This window comes from Berghia stephanieae, chromosome 11, assembly GCF_034508935.2.
Source record: "Berghia stephanieae isolate SIO BIC M18660-M18661 chromosome 11, UCSD_Bste_1.3, whole genome shotgun sequence".
Classification (NCBI taxonomy): domain Eukaryota; kingdom Metazoa; phylum Mollusca; class Gastropoda; order Nudibranchia; family Aeolidiidae; genus Berghia; species Berghia stephanieae.
The window spans coordinates 23,100,341-23,121,881 of record NC_088370.1 but is presented as its reverse complement, the minus strand read 5'-3'; the positions used below and the strand labels follow the sequence as shown (position 1 = coordinate 23,121,881).

At 34.9% G+C, this 21,541-nt stretch overlaps 1 protein-coding gene across 2 annotated transcripts in view; it reads left to right on the top strand.

Annotated features, from left to right (window-relative positions):
- The first annotated feature begins 201 nt into the window (after positions 1-201).
- The window catches only part of LOC144956570 (threonine--tRNA ligase 1, cytoplasmic-like), a 43,566-nt gene continuing 22,226 nt past the window's right edge, over positions 202-21,541 (top strand). Inside the window, exons 1-9 of one of the 2 annotated variants that reach the window (XM_078887156.1) lie at positions 202-438; positions 7,438-7,473; positions 9,191-9,372; positions 13,679-13,794; positions 14,934-15,060; positions 15,813-15,930; positions 16,689-16,832; positions 20,240-20,386; positions 21,203-21,301. In XM_078887156.1, coding sequence (XP_078743282.1) covers positions 382-438; positions 7,438-7,473; positions 9,191-9,372; positions 13,679-13,794; positions 14,934-15,060; positions 15,813-15,930; positions 16,689-16,832; positions 20,240-20,386; positions 21,203-21,301 — 1,026 coding nt within the window. In that variant the 5' untranslated portion in view covers positions 202-381. Of the gene's footprint in view, positions 548-7,437; positions 7,474-9,190; positions 9,373-13,678; positions 13,795-14,933; positions 15,061-15,812; positions 15,931-16,688; positions 16,833-20,239; positions 20,387-21,202; positions 21,302-21,541 lie in introns of both variants that reach the window. The other variant, XM_078887157.1, reaches the window with a different exon arrangement.

Below are 21,541 nucleotides of genomic sequence, written 5' to 3'. Positions count from 1 at the left end.
ATCGCTTAGCACGTTATTTTTCCTCTAGAATGTTAATGTTATTATGAATAAAACAAATGACAAGATTTTTATTGGTGTGGTTTCTTCTCTAATCATTTAATTAAAAACATTTACAGGACCCTGACCTCCCCCTCTCCCCAAAGTTCAATTAAATAGGATTCAGTGCCTGGCTTATAATGATTGTTCTAGGCTGACGCAACCGAGAGAAAGGCCTGAAGCAAGTGGTCCTATATAAATAATGCGAACTAAAATCCAAGCGACAGGTGAAAAAAATCCCACTCTTCTGTGCATATGGTTAGAATCACTCTAGGCCGAAAATAATCTCCTCTTTCGCCTTCCTTCTCTTTGGATCGTTGGTTTGTGATTGTTCTGGCAGACAACATGACTGAGAACGTGGCAGAAAGTGTTCAGAAAATGGATATATCTGACGATAAAAAGGCATGAGTTCTTTTTAACAGTTGAACCAGCTATGTTTTCATCAAGATTAAGTTTTCTTCGCTTTTCAAAAAGAATTACTTTCTGTCGCCTCAGAGCCATGAGCACGATGGTTCGTAGCATTTCAACTTGATTGTTACCGGCGAAATGATGACGAAATAATCAGTCGTCACATTATTGATCATTTACTACGCGATTTAGTGATTTGGGAAATGCCTTTAATGATTTTAAGCTAGGGGTGCTATTTCTCCAAACTTAATAGATTCATTTTCAAGTATTTATTCACTTTCACTTGATTACTTGGGACTTGTGACTTGTTTGTGAGTGTTTTTCTTTGATTCTTATTCTTATTCTTGCTGTTCTCACTCTTCACCTTCCACTTCAGTCACTTCACAAGTCCAGGTTACTACAAAGTCCTAAGTACCATATTTATGGACAATAAAGATCTATTATTATTATTATTATTATTATTATTATTATTATTATTATTATTATTATTATTATTATTATTATTATTGTAGCATGCTTTGTAACTTTGTCACTAGAACACTAAACTGTCAGTGATGCCAAAACTCCGGTTTCACCGGAAAAAAACTCCGGTCTGGAGCAAATATTCAGGGTTCCGGGCAACTTCCGTCACATTCCTGTGAGGTCAATTTGTTCCAAGGATACCCCCCCCCCCCCCCATCCAACCACCACTTCTTCACTACTACTACAACTCATCATCACTACCTCTAGGCAGTTTAGTGAGCAGCAGCAGTGGCAGTCAAATTTTGACCCAACTCGCCCATAGGAAAATTGTGACTGGAAATTGCCGTTCGCGTTTTGGGGGGTTCAATCAAAGATGTATAACTTCGTTATAAAGAGGAATATCGCAGATATTTTGGTATCATTATTTTGGTCTTTCAATTTCCTTTTAAATAGTGCCAATTAAGGAATAATCCATTAATAATTCCAGAAGTTATATGAAGTTAAAGTTTGGCAATTTTCAAATGCATTTATTTTTTTATTTACCGCGTGTGTTTTTAAAATTTAAACGCTTGTTTTTAGAATAACATCTAAATTTTATTCATGCCAAATTTCAGGGCTCTATATCGATGCGCAGACACCTTTTAACTCTGCGCCGAAATGCCTTGTTTACATTATCTTCTCATCATGGCTGCCGGACGATATCGATATTTTAAATTTAGTTATGTATTATGTTAAATTTAGTCCATAATATTTTCAGTACTATTATTTACTATGTTTTTATTTTGAATACATACTCTCCAACTTTATTTATAGGCATTTTATAGTTTTTTGTTTTAAAAGTTCGTATATTTCTTCTCTTTGTGAAATCTGATATTAATAATATCGATATTTTAAAAATACCAATTACTTTAATTTAATTTAATTTTACTTTGCCATCAAGTTTCTTTCCCATATGTTTAGATATATTAATCATTTGTATCCATATTCTAAAGGCCTTAGCCTTAATAATTATTATGGTAAGAAGTTCTATTAGTTCTGACACCCCCATACATTGAGAGAGAAGGGGGGTGGGGGGAGAACATTATATTAATTTTCAGTTCAAATGATTTAATAGCAATAAACCCAAAGTGGTTCAGCAGAATTTTTTAAAGTATTAAAAGCCAGAACTTTCCTCCTAATTATAATAGGGAATATGTTTCAATTTATTTGAACTTTTTCAATCTACCATTTTATTTATATGCAATTAAATTGCCATAGGTAAAAATAAACTCATTATGTCATTACACAACATGTTTATATCTTTTCATTTAAATACTCTCAAACACTTTTTATTCTCTATGTATTAATTAAAAGAGGGTAATTATTTGCAATTGTTTCAGTGAGATATTGGGGATAAATCCAAAAGTGATAGAGCAAATTGTTTCTTACGTCTAGCCGAGTTTTTGATTATGTAACATTTGCGACATATTATGTAATAATGTGTTAATTTGAAATGTTTATCTTCCTCTTTATTAATGTAAATTTATTGTCCTCGATAGGACGAACATTTTGGTATACAACATATGATTAGAACTCCATATTGACTGTTTTAACCATTTTTTATTAACATCACGCGATTTCGGTCACAACTTTGCAATGGTAATTTTAGGGTATAAATCGGTCTGAAATTTCAGACTTTGAACTGCCGTAACTACATTTCTAATCAAGATAGAAACAAAATTCAAACTGTTTTGTAATCTGTGTTGCCAGCTCTTTCATATGACATTGGTTTCAAGTGTGTGAGGTACATTTAGAATTTCTATTAAACTCCCTACTACCTCTACTACTAGTAGTAGGCACTACAACCACCACCACTACATCATCGTCACTACCACTACTAGACAACCACCACCACATCATCATCACTACCTCTACTACTACTACTACTACAACCACCACCACATCATCATCACTACCACTACTACAACCACCACCACCACCACATCATCATCACTATCATTACTACTACTACACAACCACCGCATCATCTCTAACCACCACCACCGCATAATCATCACTACCACTACTACATCCAATACAGCCACATCATCTTAACTAACACTACTTACTACAACCACATCATCATCACTACCACTATTACTCTGCAACCACCACCACCACATCATCATCACGACTACTACTAGGTACTTTGGTAAAAAATTCAAATTGGATTGAGCTCAATGAAACCTATATCATTTTAAAGTGCTTTTCAACACGATTCTAATGATACCAAAATTGTGAAAATCAGATAAGCAGAAGAAAAGTTATGTTGTTTAAAGGCTGAAAAATGGTCTTCTATTTGCCTTTGTTATTTACTGACGGACTTTGTGACCTGAAAATTGTTGCATTTCCGGTAGTAACCACCATTTGGATTTCAAAACTGGTCTAAAATGGCCGCTAAGATTTGAGTAAGGATTTTACTGGAACGAATTTCATGGATGCGGTATACAACTTTGCCCTGAATTTAATTTTATAAAAAAGTTAAGATGTTAAATAAACGTGCCAGCATGAAATTTTGATTTACCAAGTTCTAATCTTTTAATTATCCAAAGCTAAATTATACCCTATTTTATCCATAATCAAAAGTTATACTAAATTGTCATTGATTTTAAAATAAACTACACCAAACGATAGAGTAATTTCTCCTGAATAAAATAAGACATCAATCATTAAAATCCATCCATAAACAAAAAATCTATGGAACTTTTTCTGAGACCCATCACTCAAAAGTCCAAAAAATCGGGTCACAGCCACTAGGCCATTTATCGGCTCCCTGCTGGAGGGCCAAATGGACGTTTACCAAAGTACCTACTACTACTACAACTACCACCACCACATCATCATCACTTCAACTACAGCTACAACCACCAGCACCACATCATCATCACTACCACTACTACTACAACCACATCATCATCACAACCACTACCACTACAACCATCATCATCATCACTACCTCTACTATTACTACTACTACAACACCACTACATCATTATCACTACCACTGCTACTACACCACCACCACATCATCATCACTACCACTACTACAACCACCACCACATTATCATCACTACCACTACTGCTACAACTACTGCTACCACATCATCATCACTACAGCTACAGCTACAACCACCACATCATCATCACTACAACTACAGCTACAACCACCACATCATCATCACTATCACTACAACAACAACCACTATCACATCAACTTTAAATATGTAAACACATTGCCAAATACCATTCCAATTCCCTTTTCTTGTGTGCAGAAATTCCTCTTTCAGCATTGAAATTCCTTCGAGTGGTGTCTGAAATTTCTGTGAGCCAAATATACAGTTGGCATCTCTCATATACTCATAGTATCATGGGGTCCATGCCCTGCACAAAAGTACATTTGCTTTGGTCAGTTGTACTCACCAAAGTGCTTGCAGTGGAAGGTTACAATTTGATATACTTTAATTCTGAATTGAAATGCAAGGCAGGATTCTGTATTTTGCGGTTGGCCCACTCCTCCGTTTTTCCGTCTTTGGCTAAAAACCTGTTTTTGTCGCAATACCTTTTGAAGGCATTTTCAAAAGAAGTTTGTCATGACAATGTTGCCCAACCACAATTGAAGTATCTGATTAATAAGACATCTAATAAATATCTAGCTCTAGAAATGACAAAAAATGCTTCTTTTCAGTCCTTGTAGAATGAACAGGGTCCCCAGAGAGTTGGGAAATCAGGAAACGAAGTGGCAATTCAGACTCGAGTCTGAATCGTTTCCCGTGGCTATTCGGACTCAAACTCCAATGTGCGTGCCGTGAGTATCTTGAACTTTAATGTGTGTGCGGAAAAATAGAAGGGAGACGGTACGGGCTGTGGAACTGAAAGAAAGCAGAAGAAATTCTGTTTTACAGTATCAGATTCACACAGCTAATATCCTTTCTTCGTATTGTCGAAGGATTGTTGCTTGTCTAACACTATCAGAATATTATTATTTTGTCCTGATTTCACGTTGTGTCAAGTTGTTAGAGAAAAACTTTTGAATTGGACCCCAGTTACTAATTTCTAACTGGACTTCCAATTGATCAATGATTTTGTCTTCTCGTCAAATAAATCAGGTTTAGACTCATTAATTGTTATTTTCATTTGCATCATTTGTATGTAATTGTCAATAACTAAAATAAATTCGAAATTTACTGCCAGGGGAGGCTATTCAGATTCAATTCCAAAGAACTTATTGATTGCACATGCACATTGGAGTTTAAGTCCGAATAGCCATGGGAGACTGTTCAGACTCAAGTCCAAATAGCCACAGCCATCGGGAAATTGCTGGTAGTACAAATGGGCCAGCTTGTGTTGGCCAAATTTGGTTGATTTTTGTTAACCATTAACATTTTTTTTTTTTATATTAGATGTCACTTGTATATATGACACCCCTTTTTCACTAATACTTTTCATGCTGTTTTGAGGATTTGCATAAAATTGTGCAAGTAAACATGGCATATATTTTCAATGTTCTCATATCTTATTCGTACTTTAACTGTTTGTTACAAATATTTTGATAAGTAAAAACAAAATTGAATCAACATCTTTGATAAGAAGGCATTAAATCAGAAAATGAAATGCTTTTAAAGATAAACTTTATTAAATTAATTGGTTATTTCCCTTTACAAATCATTGAAATATGTACTCTAATTTTCTTTTCTGTAATGATTCTGATTTCTTTCCATTTTTTTTTTCAACATTAGGGGCAAAGCCAGGTGTCTCCCAGCCATAGCTGACAATGACCTTGTTGGGTGATCTTTTAAATGGGTGCTTTTGTGGGAAAATTATTATAATGCTTTTACTTCAAAAAGATAAACTACCCTTGATAATGTTTATACATATCAAAGGTGAATTGAGTTCGAAAAAAGAATTATTAAAGGAAACAGTGAGCAAACAAAAAGTAAAATTTCTTTTTTTATTTGCTTTTGGTAATCAGTTTCTATTTTAGGGGTAAGCCTTTTTAATTAATTTATTTTTTACTTGGATGACAGGACATACCTATCATCTTATAATTTTTGCATGATTATTGTATTTGGCTGAAAGAGCAGAGAAGAGAAAATTAGAGTTATTGGAAAATGCTACTTATTTAAGGAAGAAAAGTGAGACAAAAAAATCTGATAAAACAAAGTCATTGGAGTGAATGAGCAGTTGGACCTTATTCACCTTTGCACGATAAAATAAAATTGAGGAAAAGGATCAGATTTCCTCAATTTCTATGCAAATTAAGGAGAAAGAGGCCTCTTTGAAATCATTGTAATATTAGGCCTACTCAAGACATTTTTTATGGAATCATTTAAGGATTTAATTACTGTTGACATCAACAATTAAAGCTAGCAAAGGCAAAGACTTTAAAAGTGATTTTGCAGTATGTATTAAATATTATTTAAATTGATATGTTTGGTTTTGGTTCACTTGTAATTCTTTTTATATTTTAAAAAAGTGACACCCATGTTTTGTCGATAGAGGGAAACCCGATCAGTCAGCAGATAGAGGTCTTGAAACATTTTTGGGTTCATGAAATTTTAAAAATGTTTGACTGGGAACCCTGAAAGTCATCGTACAAATATCTCGAGAATGGAACTATTCGATGAAATAGAAGTCGAGTTTATTTTTGCGAGCGTTCAGAGAAAGAGTCACTTCTATTAAAAAATGTGTCGACTTTGGATATCGTGGTCAAACTGGAAACATGACTCTCTACATATATGTCTAACACAGCCGGCTCATGGGTTCAAAACCCTGTTGACGTCCCTTTTTTTGTTGTTGTTGTTGTTGTTGTAAACTTATCTATATGTATATGTCATGTTGCAAATGTTAATGTTCCCCCTCTCCTCTTAGAACATTTTGTAACAATCTCTCTCCCTTTAAAGAAATCAAAATAACAGCAAGAACATCCCAGTTGGGGTTTGGGGAGGAGTTGGCAGCCATGCTTTGGGTTCTAATAATGTTACTCCCTTTCATGTTTCTATGTACTCTTACTATGTTCATTGGGTGGATTGGTTGACGATCTGGAAGGTGAAAGGATTAGATGGAGATTCTGATATTAATCCCAAGTTGAAATTTAGAATTAAGGTGTCTTAAGGGTTAGAACACACCACATAGACCATTCTCACCACAAGCTAATAGATCCTGCTCATTCTCATTCAAATTTGATTATCTGGGAGGGGGTGGTGGTCTCTCAGAAGCAAAGATAATCAGAGCCAAAACAAATAAAAAAGGAGGGTGGGTTGTGTTTGTTTATTAGTTAATGTTACAAAGCGTTTAAAAAGGAAAAAAAAAAACAGGTGATAGAAAATGATGCAAATGGTTTTGTGTGAGGTATAATGAGGATAAAAGTACCGTACTCACTCTTCCTAAAGGAAAATTCTCTGGTTAAGTGGAGCCCAATGATGAATGATATATGCTTTTGAGTTTGAGCCTGTGTATTGATTAATAAAATTCTTTATTTTCTTTTAAATTCAGAAATCTAAAGATTCTGGGGATAAAAGACCTCTTGAGGTAAGTCTCAATGATTACTCTATGTCATCACCATTTTTCTATTATTTATGTTATGAATGTTAACTGCGACAGCTTGTTATCATTTATTTATGATTTATGCAGAACCAAATAGTGTTATGTCATAATGTTGTGTCAAGTATGGAGAAGCTTTTTAAGGAAGACACTGCTGGTTACAATTCACAAAGAATTGTTGTGAATATTTGATAAAAAATAATCACCAACGAATTGCAATATATAAGAACTGTGGCATAGGATTTCTGACTCTGGACAGACTTCACAATTGATTTGATGAAAGTTGGTTGACTTCGAAACAGGAGGTCCATTTATCTAAGTCAATGAGTCATTTCATATTAAGGTTTTGTTCAATCTGGATTAATTATAAGGGTTCTTTTCATTCATACTTATAAGCAGTATATGATAGCATAATTTTTTTAGCAATAGATTTTTGAGCGACTATACACTCCAGCACGATTTCCTCGAACTCCTCGGGACATAAAAGCGTTTGAGGAAACCATTCTTAATTCTTGTCAAAACAACTTATGGGGACGGAGGGGGTGGCAGGGCGGTGTGGCTCAGCAGTACTGACTTGGCAATGTACCTGAAAGATACCTAGTTCAAAATATCCATTGCATTATTTGGCCATCAGCAAGCCACCTCTCCTCAGTTCAATTTGTGTCGCTATGTTGTGGCTGACACACGGGGTATTCCAGTCTTTCTTGAAATAAGTCCTAAGACAAATTTTCACTTGAGGGTGAAAAAGAGGAACTTTATTGTTTATTTACTTTTTTGATATGTTGAGTGAGATAAATTTATACATGAAATCTTACAAGAGTTTGGTATGTTTGTGGGTGGGGGTGCTCTATCTCAACATTCATTTACCGTTGTAGCCAAATACAGTCCACTCCGGATACTCACAACTCGGTTAATCGCAACATTTCCCAAGAACCGAAATTAATTCTATATAAAAGTCACTGGTTAATTGCAACAATCTTAGGTTAATCGCAACAAATTTTCACCCTAAAAAGGTGGTAAATTCAATAAATCAATCAAACAAAATATGATTAAATTTCATCATGGAAGAAATCGTGACAGGTTGAAAAATAGAGAGTGAGCGGGATTTAATGCTACAGTAGTGTGTCACCAATCTATTTGAGACAAAAGAGGGCGGGACTGTGCAGTATGGGTTTATGATGTCATCTGTGGCCATTAAATAGGAGGCGAGGGGGCTGGGCATATTCTGGGATCGGAAGGTTCTTGGTTTGAGCTTTGCTCGGCGCATAGTTGAGTCCTTGGAGAAGGCGCTTTACCTGGCCGTTAACAGCATTGTCTCTGTCCGAAAAAAAAAAAAATGTAAAATCGCCTAACAGGTGTCATGTTCCGTCCTACATTTAAATGTTGCTGTTGGCCCTTGTAAAGCGCTTTGAGCATGTTTAGTGGATATTGCACTAAATAAGAGCTCATTAAAATTTTTTTTATATAACAATGAATAATATGGAAAATATTTGGGACATTCAAATGAGTTCGAGAAAACCGTGCTGGAGTGTAGTACAAAATACAATATATTTTTATCTTTGTCACACAAAATTCAGTATTTTACAGAACAACAGTTGGCTTATTCACTAGTGTAGAGTTCCATAAGAAATTTTTAGCCTGTATCTTCTTTTTAACCTGTTTTCCTTAAATTCTCTAAACTGTATTTTTGAATTCCTGCATCCAGTTGAATCCCCCACCAGAGTTTATTGCTAAGCGTCTGGAGTTGTGGGATACTTTGAAGAAAGAAAGGGATGAGTGGGTGGCTGCTCAGGAGCAAAAAGCCATCAAGATTACCTTACCAGATGGCAGTGTGAAGGAGGGTCTGGCATGGAAAACTACCCCATATGAAATAGCTGCTGGGATCAGGTTGGTTCTTACCCCATATTTGTATTATTTCAAGCTTTGGCTACCCACCTTCTTTAAGAATAAAATAAGTCAATGCATAAGGCTGAACGGCTAGATCTTGTAGTAATGCACCTAAATCATTTATCTTTGTATTGGGACAAGTTTGCCCACTATCATTTAAATTCAGAGTTTAAAAAAAAAAAAAATGTATGTATGTTTCTTCCTTTATATTTTTTTGACTCAAACATTGGGTTATACATCCTTTTACAGGTTAATTAATTACCTATTCAATAAATGTAATTATATTCCAATTTTTACATTCAATCAAAAGATATGATGCTTTGAATTTGATACGCTGAAATTTCGACTTTGCAAAAATGTGCACAGATAAGAATTTTAGTGAAAGCAATGGCACAAGATTTTTACACCAAATTTTGAAATTCAATAAACTTATTGAAGTCAGCGTGGCTTCACATGATTTGATTTACATGATCAGTCTTTTTCTTCTTCTTTAACTGTAAGTATACTGTCACTAACAAGGATTATACCTAGACTAAACGTTGAGAACCATGGTTGTTTGATTGGGCATGTTCAGGCTGGCTGTCTGTCGTAGAATAGTCATGTAGGTTTGGTATATCACGAGAGCATACCTGCCGAATTTTTCATAATTTTACTAATTTTAGACAAATTTCATGGCCAATTACAGAAATACGAAATTTTATGGAAAATTACGAATTTTAATAATAATAATAATAATAATAATAATAATAATAATAATAATAATACACATTTATATAGCGCTCATTCTTGTGTAAAACACAAGCTCTGGGCACTTTACAATATAAATATCAATGTTAAGTGAAAAAAATAAAATAATAATATTAATTCATAGCCAAATCAAGGACTCATAGAGTCAATAATAACAAATACAGTAAAAATGTGTCTTGAGATTCTTTTTAAAGGTAGGTAAAGACTTGCACTCCCTCAGACCACGTGGAAGTTCATTCCAGATCTTGTGGCCGAAACAAGCAAACAATCTATCACCGAATTTTGTTCTTGATCTTTTTTCCGAAATTTTCGTTTGGTCATTACATGATCTTAAAGTGTAATTTTCAAATTTACACATGACCACGTGATCTGTGAGATATGCCGGTGCTATACCAGTCAAACACTTATAAACAAGACACGCTGCTTTGTAATATGTGCGCTTTTCAATGGGCAACCGGTGGAGAGAGGCCAACAAAGGGGTTGCATGATCAAATTTTTTTTTTTTGCCAAAAACTAATCTTGCTGCACTGTTTTGCAGTAGTTGTAATTGTTTAATAGAAGCCTGAGGCAAGTTGACAAGCATGGAGTTACAATAATCTAGTTTCGAAAAAATGAGGGAAACAACCAATGTTTTACATGTTCCAATTGCAATATACTGACGGATCGAACTGATTTTCTTCAATTGAAAGTATAAAGATTTACAGAGAGCAGAAATGTGAGCTGACATTCTCATTTCTGAATCAAAATAGACACCCAAATTTTTCACAGTCTTTGAAACTTTGATTTTTTCACCCCCAATCAACACCTCAAGACCATCATTCACCTTCAACTGCCCTCTATTTCCCACAATCATCACTTCTGTTTTTGACTCATTCATTTTCAACTTGTTTGCATCCATCCACTCTTTCACATCCGTCACACATTCTTCCACACGTTTCACAATATTTTCGAGATTTTTAGTTTTATCAGTAGCATAAAGTTGCATATCATCTGCATAGAGATGATAGCGCAGCCCATGACCAGTGATGCTTGGGGGTGGTCTGTAGATACAAGTGATTAAAAATGAAATTTGAGGGTATGTCAATGTGGTTTGGACACACTCAAATCTTTTGAACGAAATTGGCCTGTTTTGTATTTTAGACGAAAGAGCGTGTTTGTGTATGATGGCGATCCCCCCTCCTGATCGTCCATTTCTTGGGAACGATTCCATCTTGTAGCCGGGAGGTGTCATTTCTTTCATTATAGGTTCATCACCGAACTGACGCAACCATGATTCAGTTATATATAGAATATCGATATCGCGTTGATCTATGACATTGATTATATCGAATGTCTTGTTTCTCGATGACTGTGCGTTAATATGGCCAATACAAATGTTATGATTTCCATGACTTGGTCTTGTGTCATTTGTCAATATTTTTGTTAACGTCTGTGGTGGTCGAGTTGAACGATAACAGTTCACTGGACGTTGCGGGACTGTTGTTTCAATAACATGTTGTTTACGTCGACCACCACGTTTACAGACAATCTTTTGTTGATTGTAATGGTGTTCACGTTTGAGGTAGGAGTGTGTGTTTTCAATTTGTAAACAATAAAAGCGCAGGGTGAATAAAAGTCCAACGACAGCCGACAGTAAAAATTGGTTGTGAGAACGAGTAAAAATGGCGGGGTCTTGGTGAAACATTGTAAAATAGTCCGAAACAATTTCGATAAAAATGATGTCAAAACCGTATAAAATATAATTAAAGCAATATCACAATGGTATCTTACGTGTTGTACAAAAATCCTTGAATAAAAATTGAATTGAAATAAGACGTGTAAATCCTTGAAATCGGTAAAAATTGAAGAGAAATGTCACAACAACAAAAACACGTCTTGCCTGTTAGGCAACTACACACTATATAATAATAATATAATAATGATCATAATAATAATAATAGTAATAATAATGATAAGAAGAACTACTGGTACTACTACTACTTCTATATAATAATAATAATAATAATAATAATAATAATAATAATAATAATAATAATAATAATAATAATAATAATAATAATAATAATAATAATATATAATATATAATAATAAATAACAATAATAATAATGATGATTATGATAACAATACCAAAGCGTTTCTATAGTGAAGTTTTCAATTTGGCAGGTCTGCGAGGGACTGTTATATTAATATAGTGCAGAAGAACAGTGGACGTTTTCAACAGGAAAATACCTTTCAAATTAGTGGGTATGGTTTTTTGGTAGTTTTGGCCTGATCGTGGGAGGCCAAGAGACATCTTTGTTAGAATAAATTATGGCAGTTTATCATTTGACAGTTTCATTAGAGACAATGAAATCACAACAGTTTTTATGCATGACACTGCTTCATTTTGCACATGGCTCAAATTGCGCAGGGCTTTTAAAGAGAATGATCATTTTAAGCAAGGGTGTGGTTTTCAATCAGTCCTGACATGAATCCGAATATTAACTCACTCAACCCTAACACCAACTATATCTTTAGTTTACCCGAGTTACCCCATGCCTATTTATTGTATTTTTCTGAGACAAATTAGTAGTATCAAAGCTAATGTTTTTAGTTGTTGCATGTTAATGATAGTTGAATAAAACTATCTATGAACATGCTCATTTTAAATACATTTTTTCCAATTTTGAAAAGTAGCAACAATCTCTAGGATTGAGTGGGTTAACATGTTGGATACTATGAATAAAGAACTACAAAGTCATAACAACGGAAATGATTTAAACAAGCTTCTCCAAGATGCCTAGGATAATCTTACTGCAGAGTTTATTGAACAATTCACTTTGTCCATGCAAAGTTGAGTGATTTCCCTGCATGTTAAAGAATGGTACACAAAGTTGTGTAGATTTGCAAACTCACTTTTTTGGTTTAGATTCTTAAACTTCGTTATCCTTTGATACAGGGCATTTATTTACATATTTGTGTACATTGGATAGAGAAATAAATTATAAATGAGCTTTCCATTGATGTATAACAAATGATGATAGTTGTTTTGTACTCAAAATAATGAAGGTTGAAACGAGTGTGAACTTACTTTTGGACATGGCTATATAGATTAAACTATTATTGCATTCTGTCCACTCCGCAGTGATTGGATAGTTGTATCTTTCAGATCTGGTGGATGATATAACCAGTGATATTCTAGACTACCATTCAAAGGGTTTGAAGCAATTGTTATGATCCTTTGAGTGAACGCTTTTTTGGGTCTTAGAAAAAAAGCAAAAAAAAAAAAAGCTCAAGAACTGAAAGGACAACTCTGCTGTTTACTAACAAATCAAATATTTACCATTTTGACCAGGAACTTTTTGATATGTTAAAAATTCTAAAATCTCTAAGTTTAAGACTTTTTGACATGTAGTTATTTGGTAGCTGGGTTGGTTAGATATTGCAGAAAGCACCTATTGACCCATCTGAAGGTGATTATTGCTGTCCATTTGACCCTTCTGAAACCATCATACAAATCCTGACTTTAAAAAGTTAAAAAATAAATTTTCTACCTTGTTGAAATGCCTGTTTCCACAGTCAAGGTCTGGCAGACAGCACTGTGGTGGCCAAAGTCAACGATGTCTTATGGGATTTGGATAGACCTTTTGAAGGAGATGCAACTCTACATTTAATCAAATTTGATGATCCAGATGGTAATTGTGTTTTCATCAGGGGTGGGACTTTTTCAGATTAAAAAAAAAAGAAAAATATCTGTATCACACATCAACTATCATAAGCATCATGTAAATATTCATTCTGGCGTTTGTGAATTTATTTTTCAGATCATAATTCTAATCGTTTTCACCAAGAGATCAGTAACCCACAGCAATAACGGTCTTACTTTTCGTAAATTCTCAAATTTCACCACTTTTTACATTTTTGTTCAAAGTATTAGAGAAGTTCAGGGCTGGGAATCTTCTGCCTAAATGATGTTTCATATCCGCCCATCACATTACAATTCCGACTTTTCAAATTTTTCAATGTATAAAAACGACTCATCACAAACACTGCATCAACATTCCTGCCACCACTACTATTACAAGGACTGCCACATCATCATTCCTACCACCACTACGATTACAAAGACCACCACATCATCATTCCTACCACCACTTCTTTTACAAGGACCACCACATCATCATTCCTACCACCACTTCTTTTACAAGGACCACCACATCATCATTGCTACCACCACTACTATAACAAAGACCACCACATCATCATTCCTACCACCACTACTATTACAAAGACCACCATATCATCATTGCTACCACCACTACTATTACAAGGACCACCACATCATCATTCCTACCACCACTACTATTACAAAGACCACCACATCATCATCACTACGACCACCATTGCAATAACAGCCACCAACACATCACCATCCCTACCACCATCACTACTACATCCAACAACACCACATCATCATCCCTAACACCATTACTGTTACAACCACCACCACATCATCATCACTGGTGGTCGCTCTGCATAGCGAAGTTGCTTTGTGACGCCCTATTGTTTAAAAAAGAATTTGACATCCCATGAATAAAACTTCCTTTAAAAGTTTTTTTTTTATTAAAAAGAATATTTTAGCACTTAATGCTTTTCGTCAACTGCTGTGTGCTTTGCTCTATCGCTCTTTCTCACTGATTTGCACTTTTCCTCCTGCTCGTTTATTCCAATCATCACTATGCCATACCTGCCGAATACTTTGTAATTTTACTAATTTTAGACAAATTTCATGTCCAATTACGAAAATACGAAATTGTATATCATATTCTTCTAGGACAGTATGTTTTCTGGCACTCCAGTGCCCACATGCTGGGAGAAGCAATGGAAAAACATTATGGTGGCCACCTTTGCTATGGACCACCAATTGAGACTGGATTCTATTATGACATGTGGAGCCCTGAGTACGTATTATTTGATTCATATACCTCAAGCTTTTATAATTTGGTGGGGGAAACTGTTTCATTCGGATTCAGATTTTTGATTTGAACAAAATTTTAGTGGAAAAAATGTGTTAAATGTTACTATTTAAAAAAAAAAATTCTATTCAGAAATGTATATATTTAGCCTAATATCTATTTAAGTTGACCTTACTGAATTACGCTCACAGTATTTTAAAGTATTTTAAGGTGATTATAAACCAGAATAACTAGGCACACAGGTGAACCCCACAACACCGACTCGTTAGTTGTAGTTGTACCATTCTATCTTTGTACACCAGAATTCTGTGAGTTTGCCTCAAGTCGAACTATTTCTATGCTAAATAAGAAAAAATCTGGTATTCTACCATGCCAATTTCTTTTTCCATGAGAGAAAAGGTAGCTGAGGATAGTGATCCACATAATATGGAATACACCATCACATTAATCACAAAATCCATTTTTTTCTTTTCATACTTTGGGTGTGGTCACTCTTTAGATTCTTTCTTAATTCCTCTGGTTCAATGATGAATAGAAGTTCTACTAGTAAATGTTTAGAAGTCTATACCTATAGATATTGTAACCAACTAAAGATAGTAGGACATCCTTTAAGTTTGACGTATGTTTCTACGTTTTTGCAAGATCATGGTCTCATTGTTTGATAATTTGTGACCATTTGAAAATCGCTATAATGGTCACTTTTATCATTGTCATCATAATAAACTTATCTTTCACAGGCCAGTTTCAAGCACGGCCATTCCCCAACTAGAAACTCTCATTAAAAATATTGCCAAAGAGAAGCAACCTTTTGAACGATTGGAAATGACTAAAGAAAATTTACTCAAGATGTTTGAGGTAAGCTATTTAAAATATAAAGTCCTTCAGAGTCCTTAGGCCCTTGGTGCATGAGCTTGTCCCAATTTCTGAACAGTTAAACAAACAGCAGCTTATTGGTTGCTCTCTATTGAATGAGATACTATTGCAAAATAATTTCCACCAGACCTAATAATAATAATATAATGTATACTTTATTCATCCAAAAAATGGAAATTCGTTTACAGATGTGGCATGCATAAAAATGTATAAACACAAAGTTGAGAATCTATGGCGACAATGTATACATAATATATATTTGCAAATGCACAAAAATATTAAAAATATATACCAATAGCGACACTAATAGACCCAGCTACACAACCACTGCTAAATCTAAGGTTTGCTAATATTTTATTTTTAAAAAGCAGCTGAAACATTAAAGGCTCTTTACAATGATAAGTGAACGATATCAGTTTAAAAAAGAGCTCAATTTTAGCAGACATGATATTTGGAATATTAGAAGCTATTTTGAGATCTATCCGGTTTATCAGGAGATGAGGGGACAGAAAAATCAACAGATTGGGCCTAAAATGGATTGTTTTGTCATTTTCTGGAGGTCCATGAGATTTATATTATATGGATGCCATTTCGATCCCAATCTCTGCCTTCTCCCTGGATCTGCTAAAACTAATAATCAATTCTCATTGACATCCTTTTTATTATATTGTTTCACTCAATAAGAAATTATTGGTTCCAAAACATTTGAAATTTTATTTCATTTTCTTTGTATTTTCCAGTACAATGAATTCAAGCAGAGAATTATAAAAGAGAAAGTCCAGACCCCGACCACCACAGTGTACAGATGTGGTCCCTTGATAGATTTGTGCCGCGGGCCACATGTCAGACACACGGGAAAGGTCAAGGCCTGTGCCATTACCAAGGTCAGGATTACGAATAGATTGTGCAAATATTAGGGTTTTCCTCCAGATTCTGACAATTTTTTCATGTAAATTTTGCTGCTCGAAGATCGAAGTAATTAATAATAATGTGAAATTGAATGTAAGCTTCAATTTAATTACAAAGACAGATCAAATGAACGTTTCGGGTTTCCCCTTTATCAACAAAACAGGATGATTGAAACACCACAGATGAATGAGATAATATGGTAGTGGCCCAGTAATAATTCTTCTAAATAAGAGTAGAAACCATGCATGATTACCCTGAAATTCTGATACTTCTAATTTAAAAATTTGGATTTTTGGGAGCAAGTTGGTATAACTAGAGAGTAGTTGGGAGGCTTCTTGCAATCGCCTATATAATGTGAAGCTTAATACTAACAACATGACACGTAATACAAACCTGGAAGGTAGAGAAGTAGAAATGACCCTTTCAATATTAAAAAAGGAAGGGGAAGATGTAATAAAGAGAAGAGCCTATAAGGTGCAGGCAAACGTGATTTACTGGTGACACTGACCGTATCACACACATTGAACAAGAATTACATGTTCCTTGTGAGGGATCTATATATATATACAGTGGTGCCAAAACTCCGGTTAGTCTGGAGCAAAAAATTCCGGGTTACGGGCAACTTCCGTCAAATTCTGGTCAGGTCAATATGTTCCAACGATACCCCCCCCCCCTCCCCCCCCCACCTTTTTCCAACTACAACCACCACCACTACATCATCATCACTATCACTACTACTACAAACATCAACACCACATCACTACCACTGCACAACCACAACATCATCATTACTACCACTACTACTGCAACCGCAACCACCATCACATCATCATCACCACTACCACTACTACTACAACCACCACAACAACATCATCACCACCACTACTACTACAACCACCAACACCACATCATTATCACTACCACTACACCACCACCACCATATCATCATCACTATAATCATCACTACCACTACTACGATCAGGCCTGTAAATCTTCCGTCTATTGTCGGATTTCCGACAGTACGATTTTGCTCTATAACTATAAGTGCTAATACTTTAAAAAAAAATTAATAGTAAAAATGAAATTCGTAACGTCAAAGAACAGAACCAATAAAAAAGAAAATAAAAGACTTTTATTTCGTTATTCGGAAAAATTAGATTTTATTCCGTTTCAAGTGCCTTGTCACATCAAAAACAAAACAAAACTTGCCGTCTATCAGTTAGCTATTATATTATCATGCCACCAACACGCTCCGCTAGACGTGGATGTATTCTCGTGAGTCGTTTTCACACACACACACCTAATCAGTAAATAACGCAGGCACAGAAGTGTGTCGAACCAGACCGGAAGGTTTCTCTCTATTGTGCTACCGACACACATATATATCTGCGGTTCTCATATCTTTTTCTCTATATTTTATTGGTTCCATCCGGATGTGAGACGGAAAGAAAATAATGCGAAATAATTATTTTTCTTCGAAATATATAGTCTTCTTCGAAAGCTCTCATACGACTGCACCACCTCTTCTTCTTCTTTTTCTTCTTCTTCTTCTTCTTCTTCTTCTTCTTCTTCTTCTTCTTCTTCTTCTTCTTCTTCTTCTTCTTCTTCTTCTTCTTCTTCTTCTTCTTCTTCTTCTTCTTCTTCTTCTTCTTCTTCTTCTTCTTCTTCTTCTTCTTCTTCATACACTTCTTCTTCTAATTCTTCTTCATACACATCTTCTTCTCCTTCTTCTTCTTCTTCTTCTTCTTCTTCTTCTTCTTCTTCTTCTTCTTCTTCTTCTTCTTCTTCTTCTTCTTCTTCATACACATCCTTCAAAAGGGTAGGAATTGTTCTCCTCCTTTCATTTTACAACTAACTCAGACCTGGGCCTTCAAATAATTGGGATTTTTTTTGGTACCAAAAAATGACCTCGTTATAAATAAGTAGGGGAAAGTGACATGATTTTACTAGTCAATTGACGTGTCATATCTGTGTTGTGTCCATATTCTTGTCCTGTTGCGTCTATTTTCGCGTGTTCAAAAAGTTCCTACAAATTTTTCACCAACCATTTACAGGCCTGTACTACAACCACCACCACCACAATTATCACTACCACCACAACTACTACTACATCCAATACTACTACATCATCTGAACTAACACTACTACAACCATTATTCTTACTACTACACATCATTATCACTACAACTACAGCTAAAACCACTAGCATATCATCACTACCACTACAACTACAACCACCACAACCACATTATAATCACTACTACTAGTACTACACCACCATATCATCATCACTACAACTACTACTACTACCACAACCACGACCACTACTACCACAACCACCACAATTACAACCACCACCAAATTATCATCACTACCACTACTACTACTACAACCACCACCACCACATCATCACTACCACTACTACCACCACCACCACCTCATCATCGCCACACTAGCACTACTACTACAACCACCATCACTACCACCACTACTACAGCCACCACCACATCATCATCATCACTACCACCACTACTACAACCACCACCACATCATCATAACTACCACTACTGCTACAAGCACCATCACTACCTGATCATCACGACCACTACTTCTACTACAACTACCACCACCGCCACATCATCATCACGACCACCACTACTACTACTACAACCACATCATCATCATCACTTCAACCGCCACCACATCATAATCACTACTACTACAACTACCACCACCACCACCACGTCATCATCACTACAACTACAACTACAACCACCACCGCCACCACATCATCATCACTACCACTACTACTACAACATCAAATACCACATCATCCTCACTACCACCAGTACTACATTCACTACCATTAGGTTTTGGAGCTTTATGTCATTTGAAATAAGGAATCTCAGGGATTGTATTTGGCATTGTGTTTATAGTATATCATAATATAATTCTAATCAGTTTACAGTATGTAAACACAGTGCCAAATGCCATCCAAATTCCCTTTTCTTGTGTGCGGAAATTCCTCTTTCGGCATTGAAATTCCTACGAGTGATGTCTGAAATTCCTGTGAGCCAAATTTAAAGTTGGCGTCTCTGTATATATATTTGTTTTGTATTTCATCATTCTGAATGAATATTCATTGAAAATCATTGGAGCATAACCCTTTTGTCAGCTCTTGAGACTTACTGGCTTCACTCTGGGCAATGGGTTAGGTTGCCGCCGGAATTTGTGCAGGCACCAAATTCAAAATCTAATGTGGCTATTATGTCTTTTGTTCACCCTCCTTTTCTCTAGTCACTGTTATGTCCTAAATGTCACAAGGTGGATTGTTAAACTTTTTAAGATTAGACTTTAATCTTGCAAATCTCTTGTTGCACAGAACTCATCCACCTACTGGGAAGGCAACTCAGAGGCTGAGACGTTGCAACGTATCTATGGCATCTCCTTTCCTGACCCCAAACAGCTTAAAGAATGGAAGCATTTCCAGGAAGAGGCTGCCAAGAGAGATCACAGAAAAATAGGAAGGGTTGGTTATTGCTATTTTATTCAGATATATATATAGATATTTTTTTTTTGTTTTTTTTTTTAATTTTTTATTTTTAAAGCAGTGATCAATTACATTTTGGTTGAAATATCATTTATTACTTACCCTTAAAAATGTGTGCAGAAAAATTGATTTATTAAGTTTTGCCATAATATTTTTTTATTTTTTTTTGCGAGATGTTGCCGTTAACTTTAACACCACAAAAGTAAGTGTTAAAATATAAAAATATCTCAGAGAAGCTGCTGAATGATGCCTTTGAGAGTCATCAGCGATCTTTTCTTTCCACCGGCATCAGGCTTTTTAATTCAAAACTATATTTTCTTTTAAGAGTTATTATATCGTCTTTCATTGTTGATAAAAAAAGATATATTGACTCGAAATTGACTTTCATTTAGTTTAATTTTTCTTGTTCTGTCTTTATTTCTTATAATATACAAGCATATATAAAATATTTTATAGGATTAAATTATTAATTTTATAGATGCACTTTTACTATCACATTTATTTTTATTTCATAAAAAATGTTTTCTCTACTGTATTGCTTTATAAAATTATGTAAACATATTTTATAAAAGTTATTTATTCATTCTTGCAATTCACGTAAAATTAATTTCCCTCTGGATGAATAACGTTTATTAATTTATTCATTCCATTCATGCTTATTTGAGTTACAGAGATTGAAGCTTATTTAACATAAAGTATTTTCTATTAAATCCCCCCCCCTCAGGAAATAAATAGTCTAATATTTGATTTTGACTTCATTTCATCTCCTGTTTTGTTATTTTTCACATCTTTAAGGAGCAAGAGCTGTTCTTTTTTCACGAATTGAGTGCTGGGAGCTGCTTCTTCTTGCCAAAGGGAGCACATATCTACAACATCTTGGTAGAGTTTATCAGGGTGAGTTAATCAAAGTTACAAATTTATGAATGGCACAGTTAATTATACTTAGTCCTTTATGATTGAGATTTGAATTTACTCTTCAGTCAATCCCTATCTGCATTGTTATTAGTGGGTCTCTTGTTGAAAACGAAGTCATAAACAGATAAATGGGACAATTTACAATATGGAAGAAATTCATTCTTGCAGTTAAAAGGTTAATATTTATTGAGGATGGAGTGAAATATCTGTCTTCAATGA